A 20,797-nucleotide genomic window follows, 5' to 3' on the forward strand; every position below is an offset into this window, starting at 1 on the left:
TGAGAGAGATAGCAAGAGAGCTGGCCAAGGACGGCACGTTCAAGAGTTTTGGAGAGAAAAGAAAGAAGGGATACTGGTCTGTAGTTGTTGACATCGGAGGGATCGAGTGTAGGTTTTTTCAGAAGGGGTGCAACTCTCGCTCTCTTGAAGACGGAAGGGACGTAGCCAGCGGTCAAGGATGAGTTGATGAGCGAGGTGAGGTAAGGGAGAAGGTCTCCGGAAATGGTCTGGAGAAGAGAGGAGGGGATAGGGTCAAGCGGGCAGGTTGTTGGGCGGCCGGCCATCACAAGACGCAAGATTTCATCTGGAGAGACAGGGGAGAAAGAGGTGAAAGCATAGGGTAGGGCAATGTGAGCAGGACCAGCGGTGTCGTTTGACTTAACAAACGAGGATCGGATGTCGTCGACCTTCTTTTCAAAATAGTTGACGAAGTCATCCGCAGAGAGGGAGGAGGGGGGGAGGGGGAGGAGGATTCAGGAGGGAGGAGAAGGTGACAAAGAGCTTCCTAGGGTTAGAGGCAGATGCTTGGAAGTTAGAGTGGTAGAAAGTGGCTTTAGCAGCAGAAACAGAAGAGGAAAATGTAGAGAGGAGGGAGTGAAAGGATGCCAGGTCCGCAGGGAGGCGAGTTTTCCTCCATTTCCGCTTGGCTGCCCGGAGCCCTGTTCTGTGAGCTCGCAATGAGTCGTCGAGCAATGGAGCAGGAGGGGAGGACCGAGCCGGCCTTGAGGATAGGGGGCATAGAGAGTCAAAGGATGCAGAAAGGGAGGAGAGGAGGGTTGAGGAGGCAGAATCAGGAGATAGGTTGGAGAAGGTTTGAGCAGAGGGAAGAGATGATAGGATGGAAGAGGAGAGAGTAGCGGGAGAGAGAGAGCGAAGGTTGCGACGGCGCAATACCATCCGAGTAGGGGCAGAGTGAGAAGTGTTGGAGGAGAGCGAGAGGGAAAAGGATACAAGGTAGTGGTCGGAGACTTGGAGGGGAGTTGCAATGAGATTAGTGGAAGAACAGCATCTAGTAAAGATGAGCGTTTGACATGCTTCTAAGTACGGTAATGGAACATTTTGACTTTTGTGTCTCGAATTGCGCTTGCGCATTACCCTTTGGATAGTGACCTGAACGCACGAACAAAACGGAGGTATTTGGACATAACTATGGATTATTTCGAACAAAAACAACATTTCTTGTGGAAGTAGCAGTCCAGGGAGTGCATTCTGACGAAGATCAGCAAAGGTAATACAATATTTCTAATACTAATTCTGAGTTTAGGTTGAACTTGGCGGCCGTGATGGTGAGCTATGTACTCAGAATATTGAAAAATGTGCTTTCGCCGAAAAGCTATTTTAAAATCTGACTCAGCGATTGCATAAAGGAGTTCTGTATCTATAATTCTTAAAATAATTGTTATGGATTTTGTCAATGTTTATGATGAGTATTTTTGTAAATTCACCGGAAGTTTTTGGTGGGAATACATTTTCTGAACATCAGGCGACAATGTAAAAAGCTGTTTTTGGATATAAATATGAACTTGATTGAACAAAACATACATGTATTGTATCACATAATGTCCTAGGAGTGTCATCTGATGAAGATCATCAAAGGTTAGTGCTTCATTTAGCTGTGTTTTGTGTTTTATTGACATATATGCTTGCTTGGAAAATGGCTGTGTGGTTATTTTGGTCTATGTACTCTCCTAACATAATGTAATGTTTTGCTTTCGCTGTAAAGCCTTTTTGAAATCGGACAATGTGGTTAGATTAACGAGAGTCTTATCTTTAAAATAGTGTAAAATAGTTGATTGTTTGCGAAAATTGAATTATGGTATTTTAGTTGGTTTTGTATTTCGCGCCATGCGATCCCATTGGCTGTTGGCTAGGGTTCCGCTAGCGGAACGCCTAGATGCAAGAGGTTATTAACATTACATGGGGAATATTTGAACAATCCCATGTAACTGAATGTCTACAATTAGAAGAATATTATTAAGTCTAAAAGTTGGTGTAAGTGTCTAAATGATAAGGGAATAATATGTTTAAAGGTAAATGATTAAAGAATCCAACCCTGAAATGTAACTAACTAGTAATTAGTAGTTATGTAGCATGTATAATGAATAATTCAAGTACTAAACCTAAGACCCATAAGGTCTAGGTCTAGTAGAGAACCGGGAGGAAGAGAAATGTGTGTGCGTATTAGTGTGCCTAAGAAAATAGCGAGAACAATTAGACTGTGTTTGACCCAACCTAGCGAGGAACTTTGAGAAACTTAGAGAAGAAAGGGAGTAACTCTCAAGGTCCCTCTAATCTCGGGGGAAAGGAACAGACAGCGCTGGGTAGTGATTAACAGTGGTGAGAACTCCGGGGAGGGATACAACTCACTTACTGTTTGTGTGTATGTATGTGTGTAGGACATCTACTGTTTGTGTGGAGGTATGTGCGTAAGTAGGGAGTGAGCATAAAATGAATGTCTTTGTATAATGGACTTCAGAACGTTCTCTGAATAAACTGTACGAACCTTTTGCAGAAAGCTGAGTCCTTGCCTAATTATTCTTAACCCAGTGTCTTACAATCCTTGGGGATTAGTCAAAGCTTATTGATTGTTAATTATTATCATTGGGATAGAAAATTCCTCTGACACTAAACTATACCCATTAAGCCTAAAAGCACTAACGTAGTTGAATCCACTGAAGTACATGGTTTTAGTTCCCCAAATACACATATATTTGAACATTCGCACACATTTAAAGTCAAATTTGAGGTTTAGAAATACAAGTTTATGCATGGTTTTCATGTTTTGAACAGTTATTTTGATAAATTTCATCCCTGGCAACTTATCATTAGAATGTTTCTGTTATTTATTTAAAGTGTTTCTGTGATACTGAGAAATTGGCAAATTAGCTAATCTGACATACCAGTAAGACCAAAAATGAAAGATGAGACTCAACTTTGTATATGGAGACATTGACTGGAAGCTACATATGTATTCAAATATATTAGTTATTGTTTAGTTATAGTGGCTGTCAACCCCAAATCAGGGGTGGCACCATATCTATATATTTTCAGGGTACATACAGTGTCTTGCAAAAGTATTCATCCCCCTTGGCGTTTTTCCTTTTTTTGTTGCATTACATTTAAATTGATTTTTATTTGGATTTCATGTAATGGACATACACAAAATAGTCCAAATTGGTGAAGTGAAATGAAATAAATAACTAAAAATAATAATAATAAAAAAAAACATAACGGAAAAGTGCTTAGTGCTTTGCTATGAAGCCCCTAAAAAAGATCTGGTGCAACCAATTACCTTCAGAAGTCACATAATTAGTTAAATAAAGTCCACCTGTGTGCAATCTAAGTGTCACATGATCTGTCACATGATCTCAGTATATATACACCTGTACACCTGTTCTGAAAGGCCCCAGAGTCTGCAACACCACTAAGCAAGGGGCACCACCAAGCAAGCGGCACCATGAAGACCAACGAGCTCTCCAAACAGGTCAGGGACAAAGTTGTGGAGAAGTACAGATCAGGGTTGGGTTATAAAAAAATATCAGAAACTTTGAACATCGGGGCTGCAGACCGTCGCGTCGCTGAAGACTCGGGGCTGCGGACCGTCGCTGAAGACTCGGGGCTGCGGACCGTCGCTGAAGACTCGGGGCTGAGGACCGTCGCTGGAGACTCCGGGCTGAGGACCGTCGCTGGAGACTCCGGGCTGCGGATCGTCGCTGGAGGCGAGTCGGGGAGAGTCGCTGGAGGCGCCGGACTGGGGAGCGTCGCTGGAGGCTCCGGACTGGGGAGCGTCGCTGGAGGCTCCGGACTGGAGAGCGTTGCTGGAGGCTCCGGACTGGAGAGCGTCGCTGGAGGCTCCGGACTGGAGAGCGTCTCTGTAGGTTCCGGACTGGGGACCGTCGCTGCTGGCTCCGTGCCATGGATCATCACTACAGGTTCCGCGCCATGGATCATCACTGGAAGCTTTGTGCCATGGATCATCACTGGAGGCTCCGTGCCATGGATCATCCCTACAGGCTCCGGGCCATGGATCATCACTGGAGGCTTCGTGCCATGGATCATCCCTACAGGCTCCGGGCCATGGATCGCCACTGGAGGCTTCGTGCCATGAATTATCACTACAGGCTCCGGGCCATGGATCATCACTGGAGGCTTCGTGCCATGGATTACCACTGGAGGCTTCGGACCATTGATCATCACTGGAGGCTTCCTACGTGAAGCTGGAACCGGTCTCACCGGACTGGGGAGACGCACAGGAGACTGGGTGCACAGAGCAGGCACAGGGCACACTGGGCCGTCGAGGCGCACCGGAGGTCTGGAGCGCAGGGCTGGCACACCCCATCCTGGCTGGATGGTCACTGTAGCCCAGCAAGGGCGGGGCGCTGATACAGGACGACCTGTGCTGCGCTGGTGAACGGGGGTACCATGCGTAGAGCAGGCGCAGGATAACCTGGGCCGTAGAAACGCACTGGAGACTAGATACGCTGAGCTGGCGCACTTCTTCCCAGCTGACGGCCAACTCTAGCACGGCAACGGTGAGGAGCTTGCACCGAGCGCACTGGGCTGTGAGTGCGCACTGGCGACAAAGTGCGCGTCACCGCATAACACGGTGCTCGCTCGGTCATTCGCTCCCCACGGTAAGCACGGGGAGTTGGCTCAGGTCTCAACCCCGACTTCGCCAATCTCCCCGTGTGCCCCCCCCCCAAAATGTTTTGGCCGCTGCCTCTCGGGCTTCCGTGGTTTCCTTGCCTGTTCCTCCTGGTATCACCGTTCCGCTTTCGCCACCTCTATCTCCTCCTGCGGGCGGCGATAATCCCCAGGCCTTGTCCAGGGTCCTGCCCCATCCAGGATTTCCTCCCAGGTCCAGTCCATCGGCCCACACTGCTTGGTCCTTTGGTGGTGGGATCTTCTGTCACGATCGTCAAAAGGAGTGGACCAAAGCGCAGCGGGGTAAGTGTTCATCGTATTATTTATTTTACCTCAGAACACTACAAACAAAAATAATAAACAATCATAATGACCGTCACGTCTTGTAGGCTTAACAAGCAGTACAAAAATAAGATCCCACAACTACAGGTGGGGAAAGGCTGCCTAAGTATGATTCCTAATCAGAGACAACAATAAACAGCTGCCTCTGATTAGGAACCATACTCGGCTCAAAACAAAGAAATAGACAGCATAGAATGCCCACCCCACACCCTGACCTAACCACATAGAGAAATAACCCGTCTCTCTCAGGTCAGGGCATGACAATATCGTCAAATATCATCATCAATGGTAAGAATCAAATAATGTATTTAAAATGATAATGGCTTATTTCATTTTGTTTCATGTGCACTATGGCAGCTAAAAGCGGAATTGCAGTAACACATACAAGAAACACATTTAAATTAATAAAATGATATACAACAAATTGAAAAACATCTAAATGTCTTGGAGTTACAGTGCATTCAGAAAGTAATCAGACCCCTTGACTTTTTCCACATTTTGTTACGCTACAACCTTATACTAAATGGATAAAATAAAAATCTCATCAATCTACACACAATACCCCATAATGACAAAGCGAAAACAGGTTTTTAGAAATGTATTAAAAATAAAATAATTACATAAGTATTCAGACCCTTTGATATGAGACTCGCAATTGAGCTCAGATGCATCCTGTTTCCATTGATCATCATTGAGATGTTTCTACAACTTGATTGGAGTCCACCTGTTGTAAATTCAATTGATTGGACATGATTTTGAAAGGTGCACACCTGTCTATATAAGGTCCCACAGTTGACAGTGCATGTCAGAGCAAAAACCAAGCCATGTCCGTGGAGCTCCGAGACAGGAATTGTCCGTGGAGCTCCGAGACAGGATTGTGTCGATGCACAGATCTGGGGAAAGGTACCAAAACATTTCTGCAGCATTGAAGGTCCCCAAGAAAACAATGGCCTCCATCATTCTTAACCTTTTGGGGCTAGGGGGCAGTATTTTCACGCTGGATAAAAAAACGTACCCGATTTAATCTGGTTACTAATCCTACCCAGTAACTAGAATATGCATATACTTATTATATATGGATAGAAAACACCCTAAAGTTTCTAAAACTGTTTGAATGGTGTCTGTGAGTATAACAGAACTCATTTGGCAGGCAAAACCCTGAGACATTTTCTGACAGGAAGTGGGTACCTGATGTGTTGAATTATCTTTAAGCCAATGCCATTGAAAGACACAGGGGCTGATTACTGTTTTGGCACTTCCTATTGCTTCCACTAGATGTCACCAGCCTTTACAAAGTGTTTTGAATCTTCTACTATGAGATCTGACCGAACAAGAGCCTTGGAACGGTGATGGCCGATTAGACTCTGGCGCGCGAGGTCATGTTGGGTACCCTCGTTCCAAAACGTTTTAAAAGAGAATGCATTCGTCCACCTTGAATATTATTCATGTTCTGGTTAAAAAAGGCACTAATGATTTATGCTATACAACGTTTGACATGTTTGAACGAACGTAAATATATTTTTTCCCCTCGTTCATGAAGTGAAGTCCGGCGGGCTTAGATCATGTGCTAACAACACGGAGCTTTTTGGACATAAATGATGAGCTTTTTTGAACAAAACTACATTCGTTATGGACCTGGGATTCCTGGAAGTGACATCTGATGAAGAGAATCAAAGGTAATGGATTATTTACATAGTATTTTCGATTTTAGATCTCTCCAATATGGCCGTTTGTCTGTATCGCAAAGCGTATTTTTCTGGGCGCAGTGCTCAGATTATTGCAAAGTGTGATTTCCCAGTAAGGTTATTTTTAAATCTGGCAAGTCGATTGCGTTCAAGAGATGTAAATCTATAATTCTTTAAATGACAATATAATATTTTACCAATGTTTTCTAATTTTAATTATTTAATTTGTGGTGCTGACTTGACTGCCGGTTATTGAAGGGAAACGATTTCCTGAACATCAACGCCATAGTAAAACGCTGTTTTTGGATATAAATATGAACTTGATAGAACTAAAAATGCATGCATTGTCTAACATAATGTCCTAGGAGTGTCATCTGATGGAGATTGTAAAAGGTTAGTGCATCATTTTAGCTGGTTTTATGGTTTTGGTGACGCCTGTCTTTGAATTGACAAAACATTACACACAGCTATTGTCAATGTACTCTCCTAACATAATCTAACTTTATGCTTTCGCCGTAAAACCTTTTTGAAATCGGACAACGTGGTTAGATTAAGGAGATGTTTATCTTTCAAAGGGTGTAAGATAGTTGTATGTTTGAAAAATTTGAATTTTGACATTTATTTGGTTTCAAATTTGCCGCTCTTGAAATGCACCTGCTGTTGATAGGGTGCACCACGGGTGGCACGCTAGCATCCCACATAGCCCCAAGAGGTTAAATGGAAGAAGTTTGGAACTACCAAGACTCTTCCTAAAATTGTCTGCCCGGCCAAACTGAGCAATCGGGGGAGAAGGGCTTGGTCAGGGAGGTAACCAAGAACCCTATGACAGAGCTCCAGAAGTCCTCTGTGGAGATGGGAGAACCTTCCAGAAGGACAACTATCTCTGCAGCACTCCAACAATCGGGCCTTTATGGTAGAGTGGCTAGACGGAAGCCACTCCTCAATAAAAAGGCTCATGACAGCCTGCTTGGAGTTTGCAAAAAGGCACCTAAAGGACTCTCAGACCATAAGAAACAAGATTCTCTGTTCTGATGAAACCAAGATTAAATTCTTTGGCCTGAATGCCAAGCGTCACGTCTGGAGGAAACCTGGCACTATCCCTACGGTGAAGCATGGTGGTGGCAGCATCATGCTCTGGGGATGTTTTTCAGCAACAGGGACTGAGAGACTAGTCAGGATCGAGGGAAAGATGTATGGAGCAAAGTACAGAGAAATCCTTGATGAAAATTTTGTCAGCTCGTAACTGTCATGCAAATAACTGCTAGTCTCTCGGTAATTGACCGTTAGTTAACATAAACATGTTTTGCATCTCTGGGCTTTCACGCATAGCCAACAAGACATTAATGCGGACCTTTGGAACATCTACATTTTAAAAAGTCTAATAAATCAATTTAATATAACCAACACCATCATAATAAATCCATGATTTATTTCAGGCAGCTTTAAAGAAACATTATATGAAGAAAATGTAAACTATTTCAGAAGAATAGAATAGAAAAATTAGTTTGTGTTGAATTGCTGACTAACGGCGAATAAACTATAAACTATCAAAATAAAGAGAGACGCACACTCCATATATAAACTCCCAGTAATTTATTGGGTATTTACCAATGCTTTGGCATCACTGTGCCTTCTTCACAGTGATGCCGAAATGTTGGTAAATACCCAATAAATTACTGTGAGTTTAAATTATTTTACGGTAACAACAATACAATTGAACATAGCTGAATAAAATAGAAAGGATATTTTTCCCAAACGATTTCCAGAGGGAGTGCACACATGCGGCTATTGTTTTGAGCGGTTAATTTAGAATTATTTATGCAACTTTAGTTGTGATACAAACCTTAGGCTATATGTTTTGATTTGTAATACATTCTAAGGCTGCATGATGTGACTAATGATGATCTGAAAAAAGTTGCATGAAAAGCATGCGCTCTGCTCTGTTTCTTGATCATGCTGCACATACTTCATCAGTATCTCATTCACAATTTGACAAGCACTTGATAATATTCTCATCCATCAGACTATTCTAAATTACATATAGCCTACTAATATATGTGTGGAATAATTTTTAATTTAGAATGTCCTACAAAAAAAACCGTCATCCCTAGCCTGGTCTCGAATAGTGAATGGAGGAAGCGCTTCCCGAGGTTACATTTTTAATGTGACAGGTATGATACACCGGTTGTAAAGCTTCATAATGTGCTTCATTTTAAGAATTGAGGGATAAAAATAGCAGCACGAGAAAGCTGGGATCCTCTTTTAAATAGTGGTCAGTCAAATGTCTGTTTTCACACGCGATTGCGCAATGACTGGGCTTATAAGAACTAGGCTCTGTACGCTATGAGCTCTCCAACCAGGTTCCAGGGGTCCTACAGTAGGACTACAGGCTACACTTAGAGTTATTTGGCCACTTTAGTTGTGATACAAACCTTATCAAAACATATATGCCTATGGCCTAGGCTAAGTGCGACTATGATTTGAAAAACTGGCAAAAAATGCATGCTCTGTTTCTTGCCTTAGCCTGCACACGCTGGGCATCACTCACAAGTTCTCAAATTAATCTTGCCTTTACATATACTAAATAATATATGTGTGAAATTTGTTTTGGTTTAGAATGGGCCATTATCATGCACCCTTCGGAACAGGGGAAAAAAAAGTAATCTGTATGCACTTGAGTAGCATATGGAGGATGCTTCTCCTGCGGTTAATTTTCATGCTAGCCAGGTAGTTTACTCCAGTTGTACAGCAGAGCAATGTGCTTAATATTAAGAAAGTTTAAAAATAAATATAGTAGGCCAGGCCTAGCCTATAGAAAGCTTATGGGATCCTCTTTTTTATAGAGGCCATCAGAACACTGTTTTCTCACGCAATTGCAAAGCATAGCCTATATAAATGTTGCGCAACATGGGCTTATAGGAACACTTATTTCATTCCATGTATCAAACGACTATAAGGAGCTGGCTCTCACTTGCTCCTACCTATCTTTCCGATTTGGTCCTGCCGTACATACCTACACGTACGCTACGGTCACAAGACGCAGGCCTCCTAATTGTCCCTAGAATTTCTAAGCAAACGGCTGGAGGTAGGGCTTTCTCCTATAGAGCTCCATTTTTATGGAATGGTCTGCCTACCAATGTGAGAGACGCAGACTCAGTCTCAACCTTTAAGTCTTTACTGAAGACTTATCTCTTCAGTAGGTCCCATGATTAAGTATAGTCTGGCCCAGGAGTGTGAAGGTGAACGGAAAGGCTGGAGCAACGAACCGCCCTTGCTGTCTCTGCCTTGCCGGTTCCCCTCTTTCCACTGGGATTCTCTGCCTCTAACCCTTTTACAGGGGCTGAGTCACTGGCCTACTGGTGTTCTTCCATGCCGTCCATGGGAGGGGTGCGTCACTTGAGTGGGTTGAGTCACTGACGTGGTCTTCCTGTCTGGGTTGGCGCCCCCCCCTTGGGTTGTGCCATGGCGGAGATCGTTGTGGGCTATACTCGGCCTTGTCTTAGGATGGTAAGTTGGTGGTTGGAGACATCCCTCTAGTGGTGTGGGGGCTGTGCTTTGGCAAAGTGGGTGGGGTTATATCCTGCCTGTTTGGCCCTGTCCGGGGGTATCATCGGATGGGGCCACAGTGTCTTCTGATCCCTCCTGTCTCAGCCTCCAGTATTTATGCTGCAGTAGTTTATGTGTCGGGGGGCTAGGGTCAATCTGTTACATCTGGAGTATTTCTCTTGTCTTATCCGGTGTCCTGTGTGTATTTAAATATGCTCTCTCTAATTCTCTCTTTCTCTCTTTCTGTCTTTCTCTCGGAGGACCTGAGCCCTAGGACCATGCCTCAGGACTACCTGGTATGATGACTCCTTGCTGTCCCCAGTCCACCTGGCCGTGCTGCTGCTCCAGTTTCAACTGTTCTGCCTGCGGCTATGGAACCCTGACCTGTTCACCGGACGTGCTTGTTGCACCCTCGACAACTACTATGATTATTATTATTTGACCATGCTGGTCATTTATGAACATTTTAACATTTTAACATCTTGACCATGTTCTGTTATAATATCCACCCTGCACAGCCAGAAGAGGACTGGCCACCCCTCATAGCCTGGTTCCTCTCTAGGTTTCTTCCTAGGTTTTTGGCCTTTCTAGGGAGTTTTTCCTAGGGAGTTTTTCCTAGCCACCGTGCTTCTTTCACATGCTTTGCTTGCTGTTTGGGGTTTTAGGCTGGGTTTCTGTACAGCACTTAGAGAATATCAGCTGATGTACGAAGGGCTATATAAAAATAAATTTGATTTGAACAGGTGATTCTATTCCGCTCAAACTCTGAATGCCAGGGCTCTAATTAAGTGTTTGAATTGAGTTTCAATTGCATTTGCATTTATGTCAGTGATTAGGGGGACAATAAAGCGCTGAGTACCAGGCAGTCAGCAAGTTTGGTAGGCTACTAATGACTATCAGCTGCATCAGAGCACAGTTTTGGAGAAGCCTAGTTACCGTGGCAGTAATAAGGTCATGGTGGAGTTTTACAAGAGAATGAGGTGGGAGTTTTAGGAGCAGTGTGTGAGCTCTGGCGAACAGGGACTCTTTTCTGATGAAGAGATGGAGAAACTGGAAGCAATTCCGGGGGTGTTTGAATTGGCTGCAAAGATGGGCTTCCAGTGAATATCTGATGTACTGTATATTGTAGAAGTAGTAGTACGATAAGAATAGACAAACTAATATCCAGGCTAGCAAAATTGGTAGGTATAATACGTTTGATAAGTGTATGTAATTGTCTATTTTATATCACAAAAAATAAATAATATTTGAAGGAAAGGACATTTTAATCTGCCTTTTTTTGAGTGAGATTTGAGTGTGTTGTTGAGTTCTGAGAATATGAAATATACTTATGTCACTATGGGAGAGAGGGTAATGTATAACATTTACATTATGTCAGGATATGTTGTTGTTAGCCATCAGGGATCCTATGTAAGGGAACCTCTGGGAGGAGAAGAGACACAGTCTGGTACAAGGCACCATGACAGCCGTGAGTTGGGGAGCAGTGAGCACTTTGGGGTAGAGGTCAGGTCAGATGAAGTGAGGAAGAACAGATATCACTAAGGTTCTGTCTAGCAACAGAGATGCATTGGCTGTTCAGATGTGTAGGAGGAGCCTCAGGAGGAAGGGTTAAATATCAGTGCTTGTGTGAAATGTCATTGTCTAATGCAGCTGTATTGATCCTCTGGGAAGAATTCAACTTGTTTAGCTTTCATAGTGTCCGATGAGTTTTTTACTCTGAGAATTAGAACCTAACAGTACTCTGAGAATTAGAACCTAACATAACTAAAATACTTTCAAATACACAGAAAATAATAAATATACTTAAATACTGTATGCATGTATTTGAACCCAGGTCTGGTGTGCAAGTCTGGTGTGCAAGTTTGGTGTCAGTTTAGTTCGAATATACAGTAAGCTGTTGAAGACTACACAATGTGTGTGTGTGTGTATATGTGTGCGTGCATGTGTGTCTGTGTGTGTGTGTGTGTTGTACCAGTAGAGGGGTCCTCCAGTCTGAGGTAGTCCCCTCGGGGCAGGTGTAGCAGCTGGTAGATGACCTGTCCATTAGGGCCTTTGTCTGGGTCCACGGCTGACACAGACAGCAGAGTGGTGCCTGGCTGAGCCCCTTCCAGAATCTTCTCTGAGAAGTTGGCCACTCCAAAGGGTCTGAACCGCGGGGCGTTGTCATTCACATCCAGCACGTTCACTGTCAGTCTCGCTGTCAATGGTTGAGAGGCAATTGAGAGGGTTAGTATTGGGAAGAGGCAGAGAAGAGATTACAGTCGATGTCCGAACCACCGTATAAATCTAATTAGCATAATAATAATAAAAAAACATAAAAATCAGTCTATTTAAGCTAGAGATTTGATTTTTTTTTGCATGGGCTGCATCTCAAGTGGCAGAGCTACAGCGGCTTTTCCCAGACCAGGAGACATCCCAAAAATTGGGCTTGTCACAGAAACGTCTGTGGCGTCCGAACGGTTTGACAAACATACTAATATGAACCCTCTATGGAAAGATGACTCTCACAATGGTGTTCTCCGTTTTGCTCTATGACTGAAGTCGGTAACACCGATGTGCCAACTTCTGTCAGTAACGTCCGAATAGTTTGGCCTACAAACTAACATGAAAGGTGAGACTCTCACGAACCCGTACAGTACAAGTCGGTTGTTTTGTCTACGATTCTAACAAGCCTCACAAGACTCATCTGAAGGTAACCCGGTACCAGTTTAACCTGTAAGGGCTAGGGGGCAGTATTTACACCGCCGGATAAAAAACGTACCCGATTTAAATATGCATATACTTATTACATATGGATAGAAAACACCCTAAAGTTTCTAAAACTGTTTGAATGGTGTCTGTGAGTATAACAGAACTCATTTGGCAGGCAAAAACCTGACAAGGTTTCAGGCAGGAAGTGGCCTGTCTGACAAGGTGTCGTTCTTCTTGTCTCTGTTTATTGAAGAGTGAGGATCTTAGCTGTCCCGTGACACTTCCTACGGCTGCCATAGGGTCTCAGAAGGCGGTAAAAAGCTGAATCGTGGCTTTGCAGGCTCTGGCTGAAAAAAAGTAGCGCGTTTGGGTAGTGGCTGGTTACAGTACTGTGAGACTCAGGCTCGTGCCCGCGTCGACCGAAAGCTTTGTTTACTTTCCTCTGTTTAGCTAAAATGAGATTCCCGGTCGGAATATTATCGCTTTTTTATGAGAAAAATGGCATAAAAATTGATTTTAAACAGCGGTTGACATGCTTCGAAGTACGGTAATGGAATATTTAGATTTTTTTTGTCACGAATTGCGCCATGCGCACGACCCTGATTTACCATTTCAGATAGTGTCTGGGACGCACGAACAAAACGACGCTATTCGGATATAACGATGGATTATTTTGGACCAAACCAACATTTGTTATTGAAGTAGCAGTCCTGGGAGTGCATTCTGACAAAGACAACAAAAGGTAATCAAACTTTTATAATAGTAAACCTGATATTGGTGAGTGCTAAACTTGCCGGGTGTCTAAATAGCTAGCCCGTGATGCCTGGGCTATGTACTTAGAATATTGCAAAATGTGCTTTCACCAAAAAGCTATTTTAAAATCGGACATATCGAGTGCATAGAGGAGTTCTGTATCTATAATTCTTAAAATAATTGTTATGCTTTTTGTGAACGTTTATCGTGAGTAATTTAGTAAATTCTTAGTGAATTCGCCGGAAGTTTGCGGGGGGTATGCTAGTTCTGAACGTCACATGCTAATGTAAAAAGCTGGTTTTTGATATAAATATGAACTTGATTGAACAAAACATGCATGTATTGTATAACATAATGTCCTAGGGTTGTCATCTGATGAAGATCATCAAAGGTTAGTGCTGCATTTAGCTGTCTTCTGGGTTTTTGTGACATTATATGCTAGCTTGAAAAATGGGTGTCTGATTATTTCTGGCTTGGTACTCTGCTGACATATTCTAATGTTTTGCTTTCGTTGTAAAGCCTTTTTGAAATCGGACAGTGTGGTTAGATAAAGGAGAGTCTTATCTTTAAAATGCTGTGAAATAGTCATATGTTTGAAAAATTTTAGTTTTTGTATTTTTGAGGAATTTGTAATTTGCGCCACGCCCATCATTGGATATTGGAGCAGGTGTTCCGCTAGCGGAACGTCTAGATGTAAGAGGTTAACTTATGTGTATGAAGTGTGTGTAATGTTAGTGATGTTTTCTCGGAATGCCATTTTGCATTGCTAGTTGTAGCCTAATGTTAGCTAGTTAGCTAGCTATCATTGAACCTATTGGTTAACTTTAGTTAACCAACTATGACAATCGGTTTGTATTGCTAGTTAAAGCTTGCTGTTATCTAGCCAGCTGACGTTATATGGATGGCTAGCTACAGTAGCTAACACTACCTGTATGAACTGTGTGCAGTGATGTTATCTCTGCATGCCATTTAACATCTATTGTACAATAATGCTAAAATATTTGTATCTGGAATTTGTCTTTCAGCATCAATCAGTAGAACACACCTGACTCTAATCCATCAGTCATACAGTCATCAAAAAGAAAGCTGGCCCAAGCAAGCAAAGGCAGCAGCACAGTCATCAACTACATGCACCATTTCTTCACCAACTACGGAGTTGGGAAAACATGTGTGGACCTGAATTGTGATAACTGCAGTGGCCAAAACAAGAACAAGTTTGTGCTCTGGTATTGTGCCTGGACCTTCACTTCCTGATCACAGGCCACACCAAGTTTGCCCCTGACTAGTGCTTCGGCCTCATCAAGCAGCACTTCAGAAAGACCAGAGTGAACACTTTGTCTGAGATTGCTGGTGTTGTGAAAGACAGCACTGTGACAGGGGTAAACATCCCACAGCTGGTTTGACTGAAAGATGATACGGTGCTGGTGGAAAACTATGGCTTGGCAACAACACCTGACTTCGTAATTCAGGCTGCTGCCACAGATCAAACAGTACCAGCACTTCAGGTAAAACATAATTTTCATTGAATGAGGTTATTCTTATCTAAACTTAGGAGGTGAATTGATGTTGTGGAGGGTTGTAATGTCTTTCGATTTTTTTGTTGTTATTCCGTTTTACAGCTTCGATGCTCTGGAGCCTGGTGTTGTCGCCAAGAAGCGTTCGGACTGTCTGGACCAGGTTTCAGCTGCTGCGCAATGCTGTCATCCTTCCTCCCATAGATGGTCAGCCTGTAAAAGCACCACCTGGACTGGACACAGCTAGACAAACTATATTTTTGACAAGATCAGGGAGTTTTGCAACAAAGAGGCTATGGACATCACAAAGTCAAGGGCAGGACAGAAACAGGCTCCCCCCGAATATAGATTCCCTTGTTCATGCGTGGTTTGGACGGACCAGTCATCAGCACTATCTGCAGTGGCTCTATTCACGTGACTCTCTCCTAACACACACGCCACATGTTGTTGCTAATATTTTTTTTTATCCTGCTGCTCAGACACTTTTACCCCTGATTGTATGCATATAACTACCTTGTCTATCACGAATATCATTATTGATATTGTTCTTTTACATATTGTATATTTTATTTATATTGACACTATCTATTTCTGATATTGCTACTATGCAAGTAACCATTTGGCTGTACTGTTTACACCTTCTGTAGAGATCATGCACTTAGCAAGACTTAGCAAAATATTGATATATAAAATGAATATTGATATGTGTGGCAGTAACATGATTTTGTGACATACCACAACAATATCATGTAACCGTATCAAGTGTCCACCACATACATATATGGCGCATGCATCTGTTTATGTACTGTACAGTGCCTTGTAAAAGTATTCATCCCCCTTGGTGTTTTTCCTATTTTGTTGCATTACAACCTGTAATTTAAATTGATTTTAATTTGGACATACACAAAATAGTCCAAGTTTGGAGAAGTACAGATCAGGGTTGAGGTATACATTTTTTTCCAAAACTTTGAACATCCCACAGAGCACCATTAAATCCATTATTAAAAAAATGAAAGAATATGGCACCACAACAAACATGCCATGACAGGGCCGCCCAACAAAACTCACAGACCAGGCAAGGAGGGCATTAATCAGAGAGGCAACACAAAGACTAAAGATAACCCTGAAGGAGCTGAAAAGCTCCACAGCTGAGATTGGAGTATCTATCCACAGGACAATTTTAAGCCGCACACTGCACAGAGCTGGCCTTTACGGAAGAGTGGCCAGAAAAAAACCATGCTTAAAGAAAAAATAAGCAAGCACATTTGGTTGTTTGCCAAAAGGCATGTGGGATACTCCCCAAACATATGGAAGAAGGTATTCTGGTCAGATGAGACTAAAATGTAGCTTTTTGGCCATAAAGGAAAACTCTATGTCTGGCACAAACCCAACACCTCTCATTACCCCGAGAACACCATCCCCACGGTGAAGCATGGTGGTGGCAGCATCATGCTGTGAGGGTGTTTTTCATCGGCAGGGACTGGGAAACTGGTCAGAATTGCAGGAATGATGGATGGAGCTAAATACAGGTAAATTCTTGTGGGAATGACTCAATCCAACTGAAAATCTGTGGTATGACTTAGTGAGTGCTGTACACCAGCAGAACCCATCCAACTTACATTTACATTTTAGTCATTTAGCTGACGCTCTTATCCAGAGCGACTTACAGTAGTGAATACATACATTTCATGCATTTTTTTTGTACTGGCCCCCCGTGGGAATCAAACCCACAACCCTGGTGTTGCACACACCATGCTGGCATTGCAAACACCATGCTCTACCAACTGAGCCACAGGGAAGAACTTGAAGGAGCTGGAAGAGTTTTGCCTTGAAGAATGGGGAAAAAATCCCAGTGGCGCTGAAATGATTTATACTTTTACTCAAGTATGACAATTTTGTACTTTTTCCACCACTGGATGGGGCTGGGGGGGTTATAGGATTTATTTCCCATGACTCATCAATTTAGACAAGTGTGTCTGGGTAAGTGTCATCTAATATTCATAACATATTTTTAGCTGGACACTTTCTGTTTACCTGGAATTGTTCCTTATTGTAGGCTACTACAACTTTTAGTCTTAATCTTTACTACACTACTCACTGTTTAGCACATGACCTCAAATGTGAATCCTTAAAGAGATGGGCGGGGCTGGCTTAACCTGTTAGGGCTAGGGGGCAGTATTGACACGGCTGGATAAAAAACGTACCCGATTTAATCTGGTTACTACTCCTGCCCAGTAACTAGAATATGCATATAATTATTGGCGTTGGATAGAAAACACTGGTGGTGTCTGTGAGTATAACAGAACTCAAATGGCAGGTCAAAACCTGAGAAGATTCTGTACAGGAAGTACCCTGTCTGACCATTTCTTGGCCTTCTTTGCCATCTCTATCCATTACAAAGGATCTCTGCTGTTACGTGACACTTCCTACGGCTCCAATGGGCTCTCAGAAGGCGGCAAAAAGCTGAATCGTGGCTTTGCAGGCTCTGGCTGAAAAAAAGTAGCGCGTTTGGGTAGTGGCTGCTTACAGTACTGTGAGACTCAGGCGCGTGCCCGCGTCGACCGAATGCTTTGTTTTCTTTCCTCTGTTTACCTAAACGGAGATTCCCGGTCGGAATATTATCGCTTTTTTACGAGAAAAATGGCATAAAAATGGATTTTAAACAGCGGTTGACATGCTTCGAAGTACGGTAATGGAATATTTAGAATTTTTTTGTCACGAATTGCGCCATGCTCGTGACCCTAATTTACCATTTCGGATAGTGTCTGGAACGCACGAACAAAACGCCGCTATTTGGATATAACGATGGATTATTTTGGACCAAACCAACATTTGTTATTGAAGTAGCAGTCCTGGGAGTGCATTCTGATGAAGACAACAAAGGTAATCAAACTTTTGTAATAGTAAATCTGACTTTGGTCAGGGCTAAACTTGGTGGGTGTCTAAATGGCTAGCCGTGATGGCTGGGCTATCTACTGAGAATATTGCAAAATGTGCTTTCACCGAAAAGCTATTTTAAAATCGGACACCTCGATTGCACAAAGGAGTTCTGTATCTATAATTCTTAAAATAATTGTTATGTTTTTTGTGAACGTTTATCGTGAGTAATTTAGTAAATTGTTAGTAAATTCCCCGGAAGTTTGTGGGGGGTATGCTAGTTCTGAACGTCACATGCTAATGTAAAAAGCTGTTTTTTGATATAAATATGAACTTGATTGAACAAAACATGCATGTATTGTATAACATAATGTCCTAGGTGTGTCATCTGATGAAGATTATCAAAGGTTAGTGCTGCATTTAGCTGTCTTCTGGGTTTTTGTGACATTATATGCTAGCTTGAAAAATGGGTGTCTGATTATTTCTGGCTGGGTACTCTGCTGACATAATCTAATGTTTTGCTTTCGTTGTAAAGCCTTTTTGAAATCGGACAGTGTGGTTAGATTAATACATCTAGACGTTCCGCTAGCGGAACACCTGCTCCAATATCCAATGATAGGCGTGGTGCGAATTACAAATTCCTCAAAAATACAAAAACTTAAATTTTTCAAACATATGACTATTTCACAGCATTTTAAAGACAAGACTCTCCTTTATCTAACCACACTGTCCGAGAGGTTAAGAGGGTGTGAACAATGCTGAAAGGGTGTAGACAAAGGAGAGCTCTCCAGTAGGTACCAAACATTCAAAGGCCCTTTTCTCAAAGTGAGTATAAAAGTTCAATCAAATTTCAAAGCAGAATTACTTTCCCATTGTTCCTCAAAAATGCAATGTATTATATACCATTTGTTAGCTTTGAGTCTCTACTATTATCCGATGTAAAAAAAACACTTTCAGATTTTGCTACATAAGACCGATTTGAGCTGGTCAGTCACATATATTGAAATACTTTAGTACCAAAAAAGGGGTTAAATATGGGAAGAAGAAAAAAACATTCCTGGGCATTCTTATATCTCTCAGATATAGGGCAGACACTTAAAAACACACTTCCTTTTGATAGATTTTTTGACTATCTGTTTTGCCAAGTATGTTTCTACGGGCTAATAGCATTAAGGCCACATTCAATGTTTCATCCATTTGTTTTTTACTTTGTACCTACAGGGGTCCTAAATTTCAAAATATAATAGCTAAATGATTCTTGGTATGACTATGGCTGAGGCGGTCCCAAAATGTTGTCAGCCGGTGATTGTCAAGCAAATAACTGTCGGTCTCACGGTAATTGACTGTTAATTGACCTAAACATATAGCCTACAAGCCACTGATGCAGACCTTTGGAACATATTAACTCAGCAAAAAAATAAACGTCCCTTTTTCAGAACCCGTCTTTCAAAGATAATTCGTAAAAATCCAAATAACATCACAGATCTTAATTGTAAAGGGTTTAAACACTGTTTCCCATTGTCATGACGTTGGCCTGTTGGGGAAGGTTTATGACCCCCATAAATACCCCTTTTCTCTCTCTCTACTTTATAGAGTTGATTCTTGTAAAGCCTTTGTAACATAGAGAGTCTTGTAACATCAAAAGTTGGAAAACGGAACCATATTTCGGTAATCCAACCAGTTGAAAATATGCATTGGTACTTAATATGATCTTAGATCAGTTGTTGTCTGAGACATACATTACTACTAGTGACAGGATGACATAAACTGTATCTTGGAAAGTCTGCACATTCTAGTTATCAGAATCACATGGAATTGTTGTGCAATTTAAATGTTTAAATATGAAACTATTTGTGAAAAGATGAAATGTAATTTTAGCTTCTAAAAGAGAGAATTGGTTGTCATAGAGTAAACTCTGCTCACTCAGAGTGAGTGAACAGACATTGGTTGTAAACTATGAAACACGCCCTTCTCTTCACCACTATATAAACCCGTTGACGAAAATTCAACTTTCTGTTCCGAGGACGTGAGGACGACGGTCCTACATTAATAGGGCTCAGATAATAACAAAATTAGCATTGTGTTCAATATGAAGGTGACGATCGACATGCTGAAAGGATGAATTTCGTCTATACCTGTCACGACCTCCGCCGAAGTCGGTCCCTCTCCTTGTTCGGGCAGTGTTCGGCGGTCGACGTCACCGACCTTCTAGCCATCACTGTTCAATTTTTCATTTTCCATTGGTTTTGTCTTGTCTTCCTTCACACCTGGTTCCAATCCCATCAATTACATGTTGTGTATTTGACCCTCTGTTTCCCCTCATGTCCCTGTCGGAGATTGTTTTATTGTATGCATGTGCAAGTCATGTGTCGGTGTGCGACGGGTTTTGTACCCACTTACATTATTTTTGTATATTTTGGTTTTGGAGTTGTATGAGCACTTATTAAACGACTCCGTTTATACCAAGTTCGTTTTCCTGCGCAACTTGGCAACTTGGTATGAACTTTGAACTCTTATTCACTCCAGAAGTGATACCTACTAGCCGTTGAGTTAGCAGCAGCCGCTGTAAATGTGGGCTAGGAAAGGACGGACGACGTAACCAGTCTAACACACACAACGATACTACAACGTATCCAGTTTACCACCAGAGGCATTCTTCAGAGGACAAGAGATCCTTGCTGGACAACCCGGCCTTCTATCTACGACCAATCTACCGAAGCGCAGCTCAGAGTAAATATTTATTGC

The 20,797-nt window shown here is 42.3% G+C and overlaps 1 protein-coding gene across 1 annotated transcript in view; it reads right to left on the minus strand.

Moving 5' to 3' along the window:
* Positions 1-20,797, minus strand: part of LOC106576894 (cadherin-23) — an 84,852-nt gene that overhangs the window by 28,329 nt on the left and 35,726 nt on the right. The window contains exon 9 of the mRNA XM_045700638.2: positions 12,190-12,414. Within this exon, the coding sequence (XP_045556594.2) occupies positions 12,190-12,414 (225 nt within the window). The remainder of the gene's footprint in view (positions 1-12,189; positions 12,415-20,797) is intronic.

Source organism: Salmo salar, chromosome 18 (assembly GCF_965601325.2).
Source record: "Salmo salar chromosome 18, fSalSal1, whole genome shotgun sequence".
Lineage (NCBI taxonomy): Eukaryota > Metazoa > Chordata > Actinopteri > Salmoniformes > Salmonidae > Salmo > Salmo salar.